The 21,406-nt window shown below is 41.7% G+C and overlaps 1 protein-coding gene across 2 annotated transcripts in view; it reads right to left on the reverse strand.

Annotated features, from left to right (window-relative positions):
* LTBP1 (latent transforming growth factor beta binding protein 1) overlaps window positions 1-21,406 on the reverse strand; it is a 536,829-nt gene that overhangs the window by 329,803 nt on the left and 185,620 nt on the right. For both annotated transcript variants that reach the window (XM_069769110.1, XM_069769111.1), the window contains exon 4: window positions 15,780-15,958. In XM_069769110.1, the coding sequence (XP_069625211.1) occupies window positions 15,780-15,958 (179 nt within the window). The remainder of the gene's footprint in view (window positions 1-15,779; window positions 15,959-21,406) is intronic.

The raw sequence follows: 21,406 nt of genomic DNA on the forward strand, positions 1-21,406 counted from the left end.
GGAGACATAGGCTGTGGCAGTGACCGAAGCTTCTGCCCCCTGATAAAGTCCAATTTGAATATCTGGGCATGCACTGGGGATACTCAAACAAAATTAAAATAGGTTAACAAAAGTAAATAAAGCAGTTATATTAGAGAGGGAATGGTAGGGACTTTTTAATTAAAACATATTAGAAAAACTATTATATTATTAAAATAGAGAGACATTTAGGATGAAAATCAATATTAGTTTCAGACCACTCCTTTAAAGAATAGTTAAACTTAAATTTGTTAAATAATTTTGTCTAGCATGGAAAGTTATGGAACTTTGCAATTCACTTTATTAGTGGATTTGTTTTTATTCCCATAAAAAAAAAAAATTGCACGCAAATGTCTTTTAAGCCCCTGATTTTCGCCGGAGCCCGCATCAAAGCGGGGGTACTCACCTCGGACATACTATCCCGTCCGAGGTCAGAAAGGAGTCAAAGATAGGAAATCAAGACGCATGCGGATGTATGCGTCAGAACCGCAAATGTGAAACCAGCCTAAGGCTACTTTCACACTAGCGTTTTCTGCAATCCGTTACAATGCGTTGTTTTCCAGAAAAAACGCATCCTGCAAAAGTGCTTGCAGGATGCGTTTTTTCCCCATAGACTTGCATTGACGACGCATTTGCGACGGATTGCCACACGTCGCATCCGTCGAGCGACGGATGCGTCGTGCTTCTGTGGACCGTGAGGAGCAAAAAACGCTACATGTAACGTTTTTTGCTCCTGACGGACCGCTTTTTCCGACCGCGCATGCGCGGCCGGAACTCCGCCCCCACCTCCCCGCACCTTACAATGGGGCAGCGGATGCGCCGGAGAAATGCATCCGCTGCCTCCATTGTGCAATGCGCTAAACGCTAGCGTCGGAATCTCTCCCCGACGCATTGCGACGGGGAGATTCCGACGCTAGTGTGAAAGAAGCCTTAGTGAGATGCTGGTGCTGACCCCTCACTACCATCCTCTGTACTCCAAGTGGGCACAATCTGATATCAATACAGCTAAAGGCAGGCAAATAAACTAGCAAAAAGCAGCAGTTTGGAAGCCACTTGTGCAATTTCTTTTTACAGGAATGAAGACAAATCATCTAATAAAGTGATTTGCAAAGTGCACATGCATCTGTAAACCTTGTGAACATTCAGTCATTTAACATTAGCTCACACATAACAATTTCTTTCTTTTACTTTTTAGCTTTAGCTGAATTTTGTGGGAATGAGAAAAGTAATTAAAAATCAGAGAAAAAGCACAGGTCCGGTTTTACCCATCTGCTAAGTAAATGAAGGCCACCTTCTCCAGCGTCTGTCTTGCCCTGTTCTTTGTTGCAGTAGCTGGAGAATAGTTCTGCATTTACTGAATTGCTCAGTAGCAAATGCTAAACAAAAATGTGCAGAAAACATTGGAAAGGCCAAGAAATGCTACTGAAAATTTGATTTTCCGTCTAACCCAAATCTAATTCTCCACTTGAATGAAAAAGAGGGTCAAGAAAGGTCGTAAGAGATTTCAGAGACAGACACTAGACAGACTCATGTGGAGATGAGAGAAGCAGCTGTACTTATGTTTATGAGAGAACTTGCCAACTGAAATTACTCAGGATATTTGTAAAAATTACATTTAAAAGCTGCATCCCCCAAAATGACAATTTTCCTTAAAAATTTCCATAGGCAATTTTCAGTCCTTTACAGAGAACAATATAAAGACACGTTGGACAAGCGGGCTGGGTTCACATTAGTTGAAAAATACGCTTAACCTGGAAAAACTGGGTGGCCAGTAATTGCACCGAAAAAATCCACTAAACGTAAAATACATATACTGTCATTTTTAAATTGCCCGTGTGATACATTATGGCTCATGTGAACCCAGCCAAAGATTGGTGACCCTACCGACCTACGCTGTCTTGACCTTATGGATCTATGCATAGTAATAATAATAATAATAATGAACTCATTGTTTTATATATTTATCATTTATAATTTAGTGTAATTTATTATCAAATCCACTTGACATGTCACAATGGCATAGCAAAATCCTCAGAGTTCCACTGAAATAAATGGAACGGAAGCACAGAAATTGTATCTTTACACTTCTACCCATGGAAATATAAGTGTCATGACCCGTTCTGAGTTTATGTTCAGTTGTCTTGTTTCTGGACTGGGCATGTGGGAGTTAATCCCCTCTGCCTCACTTTGAATCTGGCTGAGCTATTTAAGTCCTCTGCAGCCTGTGGGCCAGTGTCAGCTATAGTTCATGCTGCACGGCTTGAGCACCTAACCTGTTCACTTGTACTAGTGTTCCTTTTTGCCTCTGACTGCCTGTACCCGTTTATGACTTGTTCTGACCTCTGGCTTGTATCCCAACTTCGTCTTGCGTCTCACGTTTTGGTTACCACGTTCCCGATAGGCTCTGTCTTGTTGTTTGTCCCCGACCATTCTTCTGACCCCCCGTGTACTGCGCTGATCTCTCTGTGTATGATTTTGGCTTGCCTGATTTCTCTTTCATTACCTGTGACACCTGTGTAGTAGTTCAGTATTGCTGCTCTGTGTGTACAACCTCTTTTCCTTAACTAGCACCCCCTGGTGGAGGTTGCACTATACTGCACTGCAGCAGCACATTACAATAAGGCTATGCAAAGAATATATGTATCTTTTTAATACGATACGATACACTTTATTGATCCCTGGGGAAATTATGGTATTACAGCAGCAATACAAAGAGCATTACATAAAATATTAGGACTCAAATCTTGCATAAATATACCAACATTACATGACAAATAAATATGGGTGATTCAGGTATATAAATCACTGTTAATTGACATTAGTACACCTGCAATCAGTCGTTGTATAGCACCCTTAGGAAACTATTATACATCCCCATAGCAGTAGGCACAAACGATTTCCTGAATTTCTCCTTCTTGCACCTTAGTAGGATTAGACGGCTGCTGAATGTGCTCTTCTGCTTCAAGAACAGCTCGAATAGTGGGTGTGTATTATTGATCATTATAGCCCTACTCTTCTTCTGAATCCTATCCTCCAATACCTCCTCAAAAGAGTCCAGATGGAGGCCAACAGCCGCGCTTGCCTTCTTGATAAGTTTGTTGAGCTTATTAACATCAGATACTCACACACTACTGCCCCAGCATATGATAGCAAAAAAGATGGCGCTTGCCACAACGGACTGGTAGAACATTTCCAGCATTTTACTGCACACATTGAATGGCCTGAGTTTCTGAAGAAAGTACAGTCATTCCCTTCTTGTAAACCTTTTTCTGTATGACACCTCCAATAGAGTTTACTGTCAAGGTGAACCCCCAAATATTTGTAGCTCTCAACAATCTCAACCTCCTGGCCAGCAATATTGATCGGTAAGTAATCTTCTATAACTCACCACCAACTCCTTGGTTTTCTTTACATTTAGTTCTAGACAGTTAATCTGGCACCAATCCACAAAGTCAGAAACCACCCTTCTATATTCCTCCTCCCCCTGGCCCCCCACAATGCCCCCTACAATCACTGATTCATCTGAGAATTTTTGGAGGTGACAAAAATCTGATTTATACTGAAAGTCAGCTGTATACAATGTGAAGAGGAAGGGCGACAGCACTGTACCCTGAGGGGCTCCAACACTGCTCAGTACACTGCCAGATACCACCTCCCCTATCCTTACAATCTGCCGCCTGTCTGTCAGGTAGTCATCCAGTTCACCATCCCCTCATCTACCACCATATTAGTCAACTTATTACGTAGTAAGAGCGGCTGTAAGGTATTGAAAGCACTTGAGAAGTCAAAGAACATGGAGCGCACAACAGATCCATAATTGTCCAAGAATTAATGTACTGTATGTAGCAGAGACACTACCACATGATCCACCCCTAATCTCTGCTGGTACGCAAACTGTAGGGGGTCTCTCCAAGGACTTCATAGCATGTGATGTTAAGGCCACTGGACGATAGTCTTGTAGGGAAGTTGGAAAAGTGGTCTTAAGAACCGGCAGCAGGCAGGTGGTCTTCCACAGTTCTGGTACACCCTGTGATTGAAGGCTCCAGTTAAACAGGTGCTGGAAGATAGTACACAGTTGGTTTGTACATGCTCTGAGGACACCTGGGATGAGGCTATCAGGCCCAGATGCTTTGCCAATAACCAGTCTACTAGCTGTTTTCTCACGTCGCTTTGGGAGACAGAAAAAGTAGACAGATTATCCCACAATGTCAATGCTGCCAATCGTTTCCCAGCTCCAATCCTGATGATGCTGTGCTGGTGTTGCTGAATCTGTTGAAAAACTCATTCATTTCATTAGCCAGGGGCAGATCCACTTCCTCACGCTCCGGCTTTGCCTTAAATTCAGTTACCTGTTTCAAGCCAGACCACACCTCCATGGAATTGTTGTGTGACAATTTATTTTCTAATTTAATTCGGAACACCTCACGGGCATTCTTAATTTTCCCCTTCAAATCCCTTTGTATCAATTTCAGTTTCTGTATCCTTCATTTTAAATGCCATTTTTTTCTTGTTTAGTAAGTGTTTCAATTCTTTTGTAATCCAAGGCTTGTTATTTGCGTAACATCAAATCTTTTTAGCTGGTACAACAGTGTCAGTACAAAAATGTATATAATCAGTTACTCGTCCGACAATATCATGTACACCATCATGCTCTCTCCTGTTGCCTATCACCTACCAGTCTGTGAGGTCAAAGCAGTCCTGTAGAGCCTCCTCCACCACTGGAGTCCACTTCCTGATTAGTTTTCTTGTCACTGGTTGTTTGCTAACAACAGGTTGGTATGATGGAAACAATAGTATGAGGTTGTGGTCTGATTTCCCTAAGGGGAGCAGTGCAGACGATGAACAGGTGTCTTTAACATTCGCATAGAGGAGATCCAATATACTGTTGTCCCTTGTGTTACATTTTACATATTGACAGAACTTTGCAAGAGTCTTTCAGATCATGGCTCTGTGAAAGTGCCTAGAGATTAAACGAGTTTGGGTGCTTTGTCTGAAGGCGATCTAACACCCCTGACAATACTTCCCCAGCTGCTTCTTGGTTTGCGGATGGAGGTATATACATGACTACTGCAATGCAAATGGAGAATTCCCTAGGTAGATAGTAGGGCCAGAGGACAACTGCTAAGAGCTCAATGTTTTGACAGCAATGACTTTCCTTCACAGTTACGTGCCATTAATTGCACCATCTTTTATTAGTGTATAATATCACCCCACCACCCTTCTTCTTACCACACTTAGCTTTGTCTCTATCAGCCCGAACCATGTGAAACCCTGAAATCGAGACAGTGAATCAGGGACATCCCCATGTAAACAGATTTCTGGAAAGCACATGAGACTGCATTCCTTGAACTCCGTCTGAGTTTTACACAGGGCTAGCAGTTCCTCCATCTTATTTCCCAGCGAGCGTACAGTACCCATGATAATGGATGGGAATGCTGGTTTAAACCTTCTTCTCCTAAACTTCACCTTTTTTCCTGCTCTGCAGCCTCTCAAAGGTCTCCACACTTCACGGAGAACAAGTTCTATGGCCACAGCTGGAGTAGCCTTCATTCTGCTCAGCTCCAGAAGTCAATCCCTTAAATACAAAACACGTTTAATGACAAACTTAGGTGCAACCAGCAGATCAGTGTCCCTGTCCTTTGCTCCAGTCTGCGCCGTATGTGACTGTTTCCAGTGTTCTCCTTTGTACACAGATGGCTGCGTCAGTAATCAACAAGGTAAAGCTGTGTGTATTGTGGAACTGTGGCTGGCAGTCGTTGCATTAGATTCATGTCCATGGGTGCGTCGCATCACTGGTATCCATTTAAGAGTTGCGTGTACCTGTAGGGGGGATGTACGTAGTAGTGGCAGATCCAGGTGCCTCCTGACTTGCAGAGAGCACATTTTGCTAGCATAAAATGTCTGATTACCTAAAGACAACACTTGTTGGTGCTATTTTATTTTCAATAAGTCAGATGACTACTTTCCCTGGCAACTTTTCCATAATGTATTCAAACTTAGAAGGGTTTTCCAGTTTCAGAAAACTGAACAGTAAACAATTTGTTTTTAAAAAGTACCAACTGTGCTTTTGTGAGAAGGCTGGTAGATGCAGTGACCGACAGGAAGCAGATCAAGGGTTAACAGGTTTTAATAAAACAAGGACTTAGCCCACGCAGGGAGGTAGGCAAAACGTGAGGCAAAATGCAGGCAGAATAGGGAAAACGTGAAGTAAAATGCGGGCAGAATAGGGAATACAGGGGGTTTGTTTGGGGAGAAATCAATGGAGGTAAACAAAGAAAGTCGTTCTCATTTAGGTTACTTATCCATCGGGCGTCCTCCTGACAGGAACGGTTCCGGAGTAAATAATGGAGACAACCGCTGTCGGTACAACGTGGTTCCGGTGTGGTGCTGAAGAAGGCGATGATACGTTCCTGGTTGGCAATGTTGAGTCTTTGAAATGTCCCGTGGAGTCCTCAATAAGTAGACTCCGATAGCCAGCAATGTATAGGCCACAATCCATTAAAATTAAGCGAAGCTCGACGAGTATGCACCGGGGATTCAGGGAGCGGTACCCGGTTTCAGTCTCTGTCAGGCGGCACCCACGCAGCACTGTCCGCTAAAGAGTAATTGGCACCTAGATGTCTGGGAGCCAACCTGCACACGGCAGGCTTCTCGTCAGAGTCTACAGTAGATTTTCCTCAAGGCCGGACGCGCGTTTCCGCAGCTAATGGTCCCTGAAGCAGGAGCTTTTCTCCTCAGCTGCGCGCTCTGCCTTCCCACCAACTCTCTCTGTACCCGCGCTCTGCACTCACCCTGATAACGGTTAGCCACGCCCCATGTCAGCCCATACACAGATCGATCTGGTTTCCTAAACTTTTCCCCGGACAGCAGAGGAGAGAACCCCAACAGTTCCAGACCCGGTACAAGAAAGGCACCCCCACCCTGGTTTCTCTTCTTATACTTTACTTACCTTCCCTGGGTCAACTGCTGAGTCTCTGCTGGTATCTATGATTGTCTGCAGTGCTAAAGTCACGTTGACGGAGGTGAAGTCAAAGTACTCAGTGGCCCTTAGCGGCTCAAGCCATCAATTCAACTCAAGCTGCTAAGCTTAGTTATTAGCTGTACTTATGATTTTGACATGACTTCAGCTCTGCAGACAATAACAAACACCACAAACATCGGTATATTGAACCTGGGGAGGGTGAGAGATGTTTTTTTAAAAACAAATTGGATGGTGGGAGGGTACATGGATTTTCTGAAACAAGAAACCCCTTCAATGTATATTTATAATAAAGTAATATACGGCTCATGTACATTATTACAACTCACAACTTCTAAGTATAAAATATGGTTTCTCCTTGCAGAGATTGACATGCTAAGGATGCTAAGTATAAAATATAGCACCGATAAAACTTTACAGGCCTGATTACACTTTCGTATGCCTCCTATATCATATTGACAAATTGCAAGGCAAAAAATGAGAATAAAAACGTTGTGGTGCACACTGTCACAATGAAAACAAAGAAGAGAAGGTGGAGAAAAACAATGAACATTTATTAACCACTTAGTGATAGAGCCAATTAAGTACATAATGACCAAGCCAATTTTTACAATTCTGACCACTGTCAATTTATGAGGTTATAGCTCTGGACCACTTCAATGGATCCCACTGATTCTGAGAATTTTTTTTCATTACATATTGTACTTCATGTTAGTGGTAAAATTTATTCTTTATAACTTGTGTCTATTTATTTTGCAATTTTCAAACTTTTAATTTTTGTACCCTTAAATCAGGGAGTGGTGTCACACAAACTACCGTATATACTCGAGTATAAGCCGACCCCCCTAATTTTGCCACAAAAAACTGGGAAAACTTAAGGACTCGAGTATAAGCCTTGGGTGGAAAATGCAGCAGCTACTGGTAAATTTCAAAAATAAAAATAGATACCAATAAAAGTAAAATTAATTGAGACATCAGTAGGTTAAGTGTTTTTGAATATCCATATTGAATCAGGAGCTCCATACAGTTCATGATGGGCCCCATAAGATGCTCCATATTAAAATACGCCCCATATAATGCTCCATATACAAATGTGCCACATATAATGCTCCATACTGTTCATTATTGCCCCATAGATGCTCTATATAAAGCTGTGCCACATATAATGTTCCATACCGTACATTATTGCCCCATAGATGCTCCATATAAAGCTGTGCCACATATAATGCTGCAATAAAAAAAATTACATACTCACCTCTCTTGCTGCCCGCAGCTCCTCAGCGTCCCGTCTCTCTGCACTGACTGTTCAGGCAGAGGGCGGCGCGCACACTAGTACGTCATCGCGCCCTCTGACCTGAACAGTCACAGCAAGAGGACAGGAAGATGGAGCGGCGACAGGCGGGTGGAACGCAGACAGGTAAATATGAAATACTCACCTGCTCCCGGTGCGGTCCCTAGCTCCTTCTCCCGGACAGATTGTCTCCGGGCACAGCAGCTTCTTCCTTTGTCAGCGGTCACTGGCACCACTCATTACAGGAATGAATATGCGGCTCCACCCCTATGGGAGTGGAGTCCATATTCATTACTTTAATGAGCGGTACCACGTGACCACTGAACAGAGGAAGAGCTGTGGCACCTGAAGACCATGGGACAGGCAGGGACAGCACCAATAGCCCCGGAAGCAGGTGAGTATGCGACAGTCCTCTCTCCCCCTCACCCGCCGACCTTGCCGCCGACCATGACTCGAGTATAAGCCAATAGGGGCACTTTCAGCCCAAAAATTTGGGCTGAAAATCTCGGCTTATACTTGAGTATATACGGTAGTTAATAAATAACATTTCCCACACGTCAACTTTACATCAGCACAATTTTGGAAACATAATTTTTTTTGTTAGGACGTTATAACAGTTCAAAGTTGACCAGCGATTTCTCATTTTCCCAACAAAATTTACAAAACCATTGTTAGGGACCACCTCACAATTGAAGTGAGTTTGGGGGGTTAGTATAACACAAAATACCCAAAAGTGACACCATTCTAAAAACTGCACCCCACAAGGTGCGCAAAACCACATTCAAGAAGTTTATTAACTCTTCAGATGCTTCACGAGAACTAAAGCAATGTGGAAGGATAAAATGAACATTTTACTCTTTTCACAAAAAATTACTTTAGAACCAAATTTTTTTTTTATTTTCACAAGGGTATCAAGAGAAAATGGACCACAAAATTTGTTGTACACTTTCTACTAAGTATGCTGATACCCCATATGTGGTGAAAATTCACTGGTTGGGCGCATGGCAGGGCTCAAAAAGACGGGAGCACCGTTTGACTTTTTGAACACAAAATTGGCTTGAATCAACGGTTTGTGCCATGTCGCGTTTGGAGACCCCCTGATGCACCTAAACAGTGGAACCCAATTCTAACTCCAACCCTAACCCCAACACACCACAAACCCTAATCCCAACCATAAACATAACTCTAACCACAATCCTAACCCCAACACACCCATGACCCTAATTTCAACCCTAATCATAACCCGAACCACAAACCTAACACACCCCTAACCCTAATCCCAACCCTAACTGTAATCCCAACCATAACCACAACCATAACCCTAATCACAACTTTAACCCCAACACAACTCTATTCCCTAACCCTAGCCCAACCCTTACCCTAGACCAACCCTAGCTCTAGCCCCAACCCTATCCTAACCCTAGCTCTAGCCGCAATCCTAACCCTAGTCCAACCCTAACCCTAATCCCAACCCTAACCCTAGACCAACCCTAACCATAATGGAAAAGTGGAAATACTTTTTTTACTTTATTATTTTTACCTAAAGGGGATAAACGGGAATTTGATTTACTATTTTTTTTAAATTCATCACTGTGATAGGGTTTATCATAGAGATCAAAATGAACCAATAGGAAAAATTTCCTATTGTTGCCCGGTGCTGACTGGCAGATCTTGGCGGGCACACTGCGCATGCACCCGCCATTTTCTTCCTGGAAGAAGACCCTGACGGCCAGGGAACAGGGACACCAGACAATTCATGTGTGTTATCCTTTTTGCTCTTGACTCTCTCTGACCTTAGGTACCTTACCCCAGACTTGGCCAGTAACTGTTTCTCTTATCCCCTTATCTTAACATACCCTCCTGGCAATGGATTCCAACATGTGACTTGACCACGCCTTTATATGGTCCCTCTGTACTAGGAGCCCTCCTGGTATCTGACCGCGGCCTTCCTGACAACCCTGTGTTGGGGGCCGTGAGGAATGGAGTTTGGGAAACACTGCTCTAGGAGTTTAAAGCACCACAATTTTTCTCAACAGCTGAGAAGAATCCCCTTAAGGCAAAGTGGCACAGAAACTTTTAGTGCCACATTTTGTTTCAGCAATTAGCATGGGACACAGTGGTGAGATTAAATACTGAACATTTATTTTGATTGTGATTCCAGAATGTTTTTCACCAATTAATTGTACCAATTTTGCATCATTCCCTTTTATCCACTTTTACATGTCTCTCACAGGACTAAGAGATCATCAATGTCCATTTATGCGAATCCATAGAACAATCTGTCTATCCATTCATTGGTTTGTCTGTGTTGTGGATGGCTTTCTTTTTCCTGTTCTTTCCAAATCATCATATAAAGTTATTTTGTAGGATTCAGACATTGTTACGCTGGGGAACATATAATCATCTTTGTATTGAAGACACTGTCATTAGAATGTAGGTTCTTTCCATACTTGGTGCAGACTCTTACAACATGTTGTGACTCAACCGTAAAATGTCAAGTGCTCAGTGTTATCATTACATGTTACATTTTCCATTTATTTTTAAGAAATGGGTGGAAAGTGTGAAAGGGAGGTATTTTTGCCGTAAACAACCCTGATGAATTGTGACCATTGAGTTGCTGACATACTAAGTACAATGTAGCATGTAGACAATGACACTTCTCCATAAACCCGGAAAATCAATTCAATCTAGACTACCACTGTGCCAAAGGAAATGTTGAGGCTGACATCAGCAGACGCTGTGTAATGCTACAAGTAGACCACAATTCATCATGCCATTCAGCATGTAATCCAAAGTTGACCGTGAGCTGCCACACCGTTCGCTGGCTTCTATCCAACACCACAGACTGGGCACCAATACAATGTTGCTTTACAAATGTTACAAGCTGCCATTTGCCTCCTGCATAGGCAACATTACGTAAATCACATAATTCAACTGTCCAGAAGTAAAAATTACCATATTGTGTTGTTATGACTAAGACCCTTCATTTGAAAGCAGTTGTCTGACTGAATGAAAGTGTCCATAAATGTTTTAAAACTGAAATGATATGTCTTGATATTGCAAAGTCCACTGATGCCGCACTTGCAGTCTTGGTTCTGGGTCTGAGCAGATCTCCTCCGGCTTATCACTTCACAATTTTTTGTTAAGTATATAATTCCACATGCGTTATTTCATAGTTTTGATTCCTTCAGTGTGAATGTACAATTGTCATAGTCATGAAAATACAGAAAAGTCTTTAAATGAGGTGTGTCCAAACTTTTGCTCTGTACTGTATATATATACAGTGGAGCAAAAAAGTATTTAGTCAGTCAGCAATAGTGCAAGTTCCACCACTTAAAAAGATGAGAGGCGTCTGTAATTTACATCATAGGTAGATCTCAACTATGGGAGACAAACTGAGAAAAAAAAATCCAGAAAATCACATTGTCTGTTTTTTTAACATTTTATTTGCATATTATGGTGGAAAATAAGTATTTGGTCAGAAACAAAATTTCATCTCAATACTTTGTAATATATCCTTTGTTGGCAATGACAGAGGTCAAACGTTTTCTGTAAGTCTTCACAAGGTTGCCACACACTGCTGTTGGTATGTTGGCCCATTCCTCCATGCAGATCTCCTCTAGAGCAGTGATTTTTTTGGCTTTTCGCTTGGCAACACGGACTTTCAACTCCCTCCAAATGTTTTCTATATGGTTGAGATCTGGAGACTGGCTAGGCCACTCCAGGACCTTGAAATTCTTCTTACGAAGCCACTCCTTCGTTGCCCTGGCGGTGTGCTTTGGATCATTGTCATGTTGAAAGACCCAGCCACGTTTCATCTTCAATGCCCTTGCTGATGGAAGGAGGTTTGCACTCAAAATCTCACGATACATGGCCCCATTCATTCTTTCATGTACCTGGATCAGTCGTCCTGGCCCCTTTGCAGAGAAACAGCCCCAAAGCATGATGTTTCCACCACCATGCTTTACAGTAGGTATGATGTTTGATGGATGCAACTCAGTATTCTTTTTCCTCCAAACACGACAAGTTGTGTTTCTACCAAACAGTTCCAGTTTGGTTTCATCAGACCATAGGACATTCTCCCAAAACTCCTCTGGATCATCCAAATGCTCTCTAGCAAACTTCAGACGGGCCCGGACATGTACTGGCTTAAGCAGTGGGACACGTCTGGCACTGCAGGATCTGAGTCCATGGTGGCGTAGTGTGTTACTTATGGTAGGCCTTGTTACATTGGTCCCAGCTCTCTGCAGTTCATTCACTAGGTCCCCCCGCGTGGTTCTGGGATTTTTGCTCACCATTCTTGTGATCATTCTGACGACACGGGGTGGGATTTTGCGTGGAGCCCCAGATCGAGGGAGATTATCAGTGGTCTTGTATGTCTTCCATTTTCTAATTATTGCTCCCACTGTTGATTTCTTCACTCCAAGCTGGTTGGCTATTGCAGATTCAGTCTTCCCAGCCTGGTGCAGGGCTACAATTTTGTTTCTGGTGTCCTTTGACAGCTCTTTGGTCTTCACCATTGTGGAGTTTGGAGTAAGACTGTTTGAGGGTGTGCACAGGTGTCTTTTTATACTGATAACAAGTTTAAACAGGTGCCATTACTACAGGTAATAAGTGGAGGAAAGAGGGGACTCTTAAAGAAGAAGTTACAGGTCTGTGAGAGCCAGAAATCTTGATTGTTTGTTTCTGACCAAATACTTATTTTCCACCATAATATGCAAATAAATTGTTAAAAAAACAGACAATGTGATTTTCTGGATTTTTTTTTCTCAGTTTGTCTCCCATAGTTGAGGTCTACCTATGATGTAAATTACAGACGCCTCTCATCTTTTTAAGTGGTGGAACTTGCACTATTGCTGACTGACTAAATAATTTTTTGCCCCACTGTATATATATATATATATATATATATATATATATATATATATATATATATAAAAATATATATTTACACAATAGGTAAGAAATAAAACCGATTCAACATTCCTAGCCAGTGTAGTCCATGAAAACTAATCTGACTCTTGATTACGCTCATCTATAAAGTTGTCTCTCTTCTTTATTCTTGCAGCGCTAGCAATGAATGCCCTAATAGAACATATACTACTGTGTCCTGTATGCGCCGGTTGTAATCGCCTATGAAACATTTTAAAAAGAATAGAAAGATTCCCGATATGAGGTGTACTGTCACAAATTGTAACTGACTGATTACAACAATGAATTAAATACTCATAAAATAAAAAAACCTCAGGTAGTTGAGATTTTATATACCGACTTAGCTAAAGAGCACGCACTAGCAAGAATAATATAGTACATAAGTATTAAATATCAGTTTCCTGTGATTTAGCCATAAGCCCACACCTGCCAGTGAGCTCACAGTGTCACATCTTGAGACCCCATGCCAAAAGACAAGAGTTTCACATTACAAATGCTGACTGTCTTTCCTACCTGTGCTAATATTACCTTGTAGTAATACATTAAATGTTACTTCAATATTACACTGACATGTTGTATTACAGACTTAATGTCATTTCAGTTAATATGGGTATAAAACACTCCATGGACGGCTCAAATGACTAAATTGGTGCGAGGTCAAAACTAATTTCCTTTTGTTGGGTATTTTTGTTTGTCTATGTCACATCCAAGTCTGTCATACTTGCTTGTCCCGTCAGTCATACTTGATTTTATACAAGTAATGCTTTAGAGACTAGTTTTATGTGTATATGACAGACAAAGAATGTTTTCATTTTCTCAGTTGTGGTAGTGAAAATTGGTTGCGTATTTCACCTCATTAATCTTCACACTGAGAAACATTGATGAAATCAGCTTTAACCGACTGTGAGGAACAGACACGTTTATTTACTTTGCGCAATGATTGTGATCACCTACATCACTCCAGTCCTCTCATTCCTATGGTCTATTTCATACACCCTCACACTTGGGTCAATTTCAAAGGAAGCCAATTATCACGTCATAATCTCTTTGGCGTGAGGGAAGAATCTCATGGAGACAACAGGAAAACGTAAAAATTCCAACAGATGTTACCGCTCGTTAGATTCAAACCCAGGACTCCAGTTCTGGGAGGCAAAAGTGTGTGGCAGTGTTCCTTAAATTTGTGGCATATGGTGAAAAAGATGAAATAAAGACAAAAGTAAAGCCTATCTAAAACTGCAGGTTTCAAGTAAATTTTCAGAAAAAAAAACTGCAGTAAGGGAGTTAAGAATAACACTATTTCTGGCCTTTATATGACTTGCATTTTCACTGGTTTTCCCCTCCGCATGCTATAGCTCTTAATTTGCAATTGATTCTTAGTTCCCTGAAGGGAAAAAAGCTGCTATGATGTCTACTCTTCACAGCCTAACACAGAGAATAATTTATGTTCTTCATTCCTTAGTGGGCATAGAGACAGTTGCAGCAGCATGTAGGAAACTATACAGCAGTACTGAGCACTGTAGATGTGCATCCAGGTCTGGAAGGAGATTAAAGACCTGACTGAAAGATCAGCACAATCTTTTGTCCCTCCTTCTGTCGTTTTCTCACTCTGCTCCTCATTCCTCCCTTTACTCTCCACAAAATCTAAGAGGAGTTGTAACTTGACAACTCACTATGCTGTCAGTCTGTGTTGTGTTGGCTTCACCAAGAAAAGTTGTGCTGTTTTTATAAGAGTGGATGATGAGTTGAGAAGGCAGGGTGGAGGGGAAGAATTCGCTCATGAATGTATTTTCCAGGCTATGGGGCGCATGCTACCCAGAAGATAAGACTGCCTCCTCTCTTATTGTATATTAGAATTCTCCTCCCCCCTCTTCCATGTTTGCGTTTGATGTCAGGTGTGTGGCCAGAAATCTCGCGCCTAAGCATTCATCCTGCCTTATCTCCTGTGAACTCTTCCAACCTTCTCAGGACAGTGACTTCAATTTTCTTGTGCACAGGCGCTGAAGAGACACTGCCACTTCTGGTCCCAATGTTCTCCGATGCTTTGAAAAGTTGCACAACCGACGTGTAACTTTTCAGAGTGCCAGAGAACACTGGGATTGGACGTGACAGTACCTCTCTGGCGCCTGTGCACTAGAAAATTGAAGTCATTGTCCTGAGAAGGTTGGAAGAGTGCACAGGAGAGACAGCAGGATGAATGCGCAGGTACGGAATTCGGACCGCACACCTGATGTCAATGGCACACTGTGAAGATAAGAGCCCAATTGCCTGGAAGATCAAAACAAAAAATCATTTTTAATGAACAAAGCATCATCCAGAAGGCATACAGGTATGACTAGGATCAGTCATACCTAAAAATGCTAAAATGGGGTGACAGATACCCTTTAAATATAAAGCATAAAAACCTTTTTTAGGCAGAAATTTATAAAGCTAAAATGAGTAACAGTTTATCTCTAATTTTGAAGCCTAAGTTACCAAATCATCTTTGTCTAATGTAGCGTTAGTACATCTTGTGCAGAAACTACATTACTAATAAGAAAATTATAGTAATGCAAAACTTACAGTGATGCAACTGTGATGTCAGATGGTCCAGGCCATTTGCTCTGAGGGATAGTGATCCTTCTGTGGACTGTTCACCCAGGAGAAGTTTCTTGGAGTTCGAGAAGTACTTTGGTTTAATCATGAACTGCTGTGTCTGTCCATGTTGGAGATTCATGGTCAATGTCTGTGGTGGTACCATCCTGTTCAAGACAACAAAGACTTCTTAATCATATTTTATTCCATAATAATGGTTTATAGGGTACAAATTAACTTACTTTGAACATACACACATTTTACGTAAGAGTGATGCAACACTATAAGACCACAATGTAACACAGATCCTGAAAGGGTCTCTGAAATCCATTCCTGAAGGTGGAACATGAACATACGCCTTGTCTTCTTCGTAACAACTAAGACCGGACACACATGGAATCATTAAAACAAATGATATGCATAAATAATCATGCTCATTCATTTTATTCCTATTGGGAGCTGGTGTAGGCATTACTTTTTCTCACAATGAGCTACAAATTCTCTTTTTGCAGACACTTTAAGGGCACATGCAGCTGACAATATAAGTTGGATAGATGCTCTCCATCAAAACCACTCATGTTGTTCTATGGTGAAGTGCACAAGTCTGATCCTTTTCCTTGGACCAGGTGGTCTGAGGAAAGAAAATAAAATTGCAGCATACGCAATTTGCCTCCAAGAATCCACCTTCAAGAAAATGGGATCAAACTCTGTTCAAACTCTGATAAAGAGTCTGATCACCATGTTGTTAGTATAATAGGACAAATTTTCTCAGACGTAGAGAAGATGGTCGTGTGACCATGCCCTAAGAATGTGGGTAGGAGTTTGGCTGTAGACAATTTATGCAATGAGCGATAATGCCGTAAGCTCTGTGTTGGCATCTGTAGGCAGACAGAACATCACAATGTACCATGAATGTAGGCATAATGTCAGATGTAAAATGATATGATGTTACATATGTTCCAATGAGACAATGAGATACAGACACAGGAGCACGTCAAGAGAACCTTTTCTGAAAGCAACCATATGTAGCCTGGAAAATATGGGTCCAATTCTAATTACTGGTTGTGTCTCTCCAAGTCTGATCTATCATCACAATATTCCTGGAGGGACGTTTTATAGGCAAGGAGACACGCAGTGAATATATATATAGTATCTGAAGGCCATACTCTGCGGAGAAAAAGCTGAAAGGACCTCAGCCTCATTCCTTGGTTCAAACAGGGTTTCCAGTAGGAAGATAGGAATAACATTTATAAGTATAGTGCCAATGATCAACTTAAAAACCTTACAATACTCACTTAAGTGTGTAGAATTCAAGATTCTAATTCAGAATTCTAAAGTGTGAGCATTGTGCTGTTCATAAGCTTCATTCACTTGCAGGTTGCATAATATTTATTTTAATATGGGGCAGGAAAGGAGGAGACTTGACCGCTTCCGCCCTTCACGTCCTACCCACTCACCGACACATAGATAACTAGATAAATATTGAGAAAAATACAGAAATAAAAACTTGAATATTTCACCTAAACAAGGCAGATATTACTGTCTTCCGTAGGAACTTTCTAGCTAAACTTGTCTTGTGTGCACAGCAACATTGACAATGAGTCAAGACGACCCAGGAGCACTAAGGAAAGGGAGACAAGACTTTGGGAGGGGTGGACCTTTAACTTCCGCAGCTTTGTTTGTATAGCTATATAGACTTTAAGCAAGAGGGATTCTGCTTTAAACGGAAGGAGCATAGTATGTCTGTACCTCAGGAGAAGACTTGGAGGAAACATCTCCCGCCCTGCTGCCCTGTTATAATTATTATCCTACAACTCTTTAGTTAACCATTACTTGTACAGTGTAATGGCTTATTGCATTTGTTGAATTAGCCTTTGTATATTTCGTATGGCTATAAAGGCGTTGAAAGGAATCATCTAAGCCCAAGGAAAGAGCAATCCTTCATCCATGGTTTCCTCCACAAAGTGGCATTCCTCTCCTGAGCGTAGGATGACTCTTTGTGAGTCAGAGGTTTGCCAAGCTAAGTCCCCTTTTTAATGCTTTTGCAGGGGCATCTATAAGTTTACCAAATTGAAATAGATGCGTAAATTATCAAAGAAAAAAGAAGAAGAATAAAAAGTGTAATTTGTGACTTGGAATTTATAACAAGTCACAGCTTTGTGGTTTAGGAGTCAGGTGGAAGTTGCAGACAAGTTCAGGTGGACTCATTTTAACTAATAGAGGATGTAAAACCTATTGGAGGTGTACAGGCTAGGCTTTGGTGGCCAGCCTGAAGAACGTTGTAATGGTAACGTCAATCAGGGGCGGGAGCAGTGGTTAAGCATAGGAGTGAGGATGATAGGGTCATTGGTGCCATGAAAGTTTACTGGCTATGCTTGAATGGCAAGCCAGTGCGTGCCGCCCCTTTATGGCTGTCTGTCCTGGTCCTGTATGTAAGACAGATGGGGGAATCCCAATGTACTAGCACTTCACCTGACTCCTACTGGTATTGTTTTAATCCTGTGGTTTAAATAAAGCTGTGGCCATTTTGACAACCAAAATAATGTCTTTGTGTATTTATTCCAGTGTCTAGGTTTACTGTAGTTATGGTTGTTTTAAGATGAAGTGGGGTCCGTCCCATATCCAAAAGTCAAGCAAGCAGGACAGTGACGTTAGTAAGCTTGTATTGCTGCAGTTCCACTATCTGTAACATTGTAGGCAGAGAAAACTTCCTGTTAGTGAATTCAGATGAAAAAGAGATCTACAGAACAAAATGCTGAAAGAAAAAAAGACTTCAAGGGGTATTCCCATCTCCAAGATCCTATCCCAATATGTAGTTGGTTTAATAATAACAATATTAGCAAATCCCTCCAATTAGAACTGTAATATAGTTTTTCTGATTCTCTATGTCTCTTTCCTCATGTGCAGGGAATTGCAGTAGCTTAGGTATCCGTGGTTACGACCACTAGTAATTAACTAACTCACTATATGAGTGATATAACTCAGGAGAACTATGAGTCCAAAAATGGCCAGAGAGTAAATATTCACATATAAATTTTTATTGGAAATTCATTTAAAATGACAAACAAACATTACCATATCGTTAAAATTATGTGAACAAAATCCATGAATACATCAAAATAGACCCAAGATCAAGGACTAGGACACTACTGGGTATGTGAAAATGTCAATACCTACAATAGAATATATGACCAGTGTACTCCCATGGAATGCATTAAAGGGAACCTGTCACCCCGTTTTTTCAGTACGAGATAACAATACTGTTAAATAGGGCCTGAGCTGTGCGTTACTATAGTGTATTTTGTGTACCCTGATTCCACCCCTAAGCTGCCAAAATAACTTACCAAAGTCGCCGTTTTCGCCTGTCAATCAGGCTGGTCAGGTCAGATGGGCGTGGCGACATCGCTGTTTCTTCCCCCAGATCTTGCATATATTTCCGTTGGTGGCATAGTGGTTTGCGCATGCCCATCTTCTGAATCCACTGGGCAGAAGAAAAAACGCGCGATCGGCGCTATTTCCCTGGTGATCTGTGGGGCGGCCATCTTTCTGAGGTCGCGCGTGCGCATATGGAGTCCTCTGCTGCCCGGGGCTTCAGGAAAATGGCCGCCGCGATCTCCATCTGCGCATGCGCGGCATCCCATGGCCATTTTCCTGAAGCCCCGGGCAGCAGAGGACTCCATATGTGCACGCGCGGCATTAGGAAGATGGCCGCCCCCACAGATCACCAGGGAAATAGCGCCGATCGCTTGTTTTTTCTTCTCCTGCCCAGTGGATTCAGAAGATGGGCATGCGCAAACCACTACGCCACCAACAGAAATATATGCAAGATCTGGGGGAAGAAACAGCGATGTCACCACGCCCATCTGACCTGACCAGCCTGATTGACAGGCGAAAACGGCGACTTTGGTAAGGTATTTCGGCAGCATAGGTGGGGAATCAGGGTACACAAAATACACTATAGTAACGCACAGCTCAGGCCCTATTTAACAGTATTTTTATCTCGTACTGAAAAAACGGGGTGACAGGTTCCCTTTAATGCATTCCATGGGAGTACACTGGTCATATATTCTATTGTAGGTATTGACATTTTCACATACCCAGTAGTGTCCTAGTCCTTGATCTTGGGTCTATTTTGATGTATTCATGGATTTTGTTCACATAATTTTAACGATATGGTAATGTTTGTTTGCCATATTAAATGAATTTCCAATAAAAATTTATATGTGAATATTTACTCTCTGGCCATTTTTGGACTCATAGTTCTCCTGAGTTATATGACTGTTGTTTGAATCGCCATCTGAATTTTCTGATACCTATAACTGACGTTTGTTTTATATAATCACTATATGAGTGATCATAACCACACATACCTAAGGTACTGCAATGCCCTGCAGATGGGGTAAGAGACATAGCAAATCAGAAGGACTATACTCCATTTTGAATTGGAGGTATTTGCTATTATTATTATATTATTATTCCTACAATATATTGGGATAGAATCTTGGAGATGGGAATACTAATTTAATGGAGTTGTCCACATTTTTTAACTGCCTAAAAGTAGCTATAATAAAAAAAAAACACAAATATGCTAAAATCTTCAGTTGCTTCAAGACTGAATTCCTGTGTGCCTGCTGATCTTTGTTGTGCCCCTGCTGTGATGAGGTGCTGACCATTGACAATAGAGATGTATGATAGTGTGCCAGCACTGACACTGTGCACACACCTTTTCACCTCTTGCAGTGTCAGTGTGGAAGTGCAGGGTGGAGGATTCCTTTCAGCCAGCGCTCGCTCCGGGGAAGGTTGCAGCATTTGATTGACAGGGCAGAATAGTGCAGTGAGACTTTGGCCACAGACGGGCGCACCGAGCAGCTATCATCCACATATGAAATATAACCATTTTTCTGTCCAATCAAGGTAGTGAAATCTATCCTACAGGAATGAGTTTTATAGAGGCAAAGTCCCTAATAGGACTGTGCAATCAGATACAATCTGGTTTTGGTGGTGACAGATTCCCTTTAAACAAAACCTCCTGCGTCACTAACGGGTCGCTCCGAAGCCAAATTTTCTTCCCATGTGAATTGCTTATTGTTATAACTGTACGCTGATCCTGGGACTACAACAGAACAGGAAACTATTAGAGAATTCCTAGAAATATTACTTAAACCGAATACTAAATCAGTAGTTGTTCCAAGAGTGCAGTGTGAAACGCCTGTAAAATCGACGCTATAAAAAGTAACCATCAGACTTCTCCTAATGAAGAAAGTTTATAACAGAAAGCCGCAAACTATGAACAGTCAGAGCCACGAAAGTGATAAATATGCAGATGTCAACACAAAATAGGCTCATGGGCTGTTAATTAGCGCATCGAAAGCTGGAACGGGAGCAGCATAAACAGTTAGCTAATCAAGCTGACATAATCCGCCTGTCAGAGCAAATTTAGGAGGAAATAGTGTCAGCAAGGTAGTGCTTATCACATGCGAGATTAGCAGCCTAATCCCAAGAAACCTATGGCAGACTAGGAGCAGTCCACTACTGCGTCACCTTTCAGCAGCTGCCATCTGGCTGCTCTACGGATTTATAACGTATGCATCTTACCTTGTCTACAATCAACTGGG

Source organism: Ranitomeya imitator, chromosome 5 (assembly GCF_032444005.1).
Source record: "Ranitomeya imitator isolate aRanImi1 chromosome 5, aRanImi1.pri, whole genome shotgun sequence".
Taxonomy (NCBI): domain Eukaryota; kingdom Metazoa; phylum Chordata; class Amphibia; order Anura; family Dendrobatidae; genus Ranitomeya; species Ranitomeya imitator.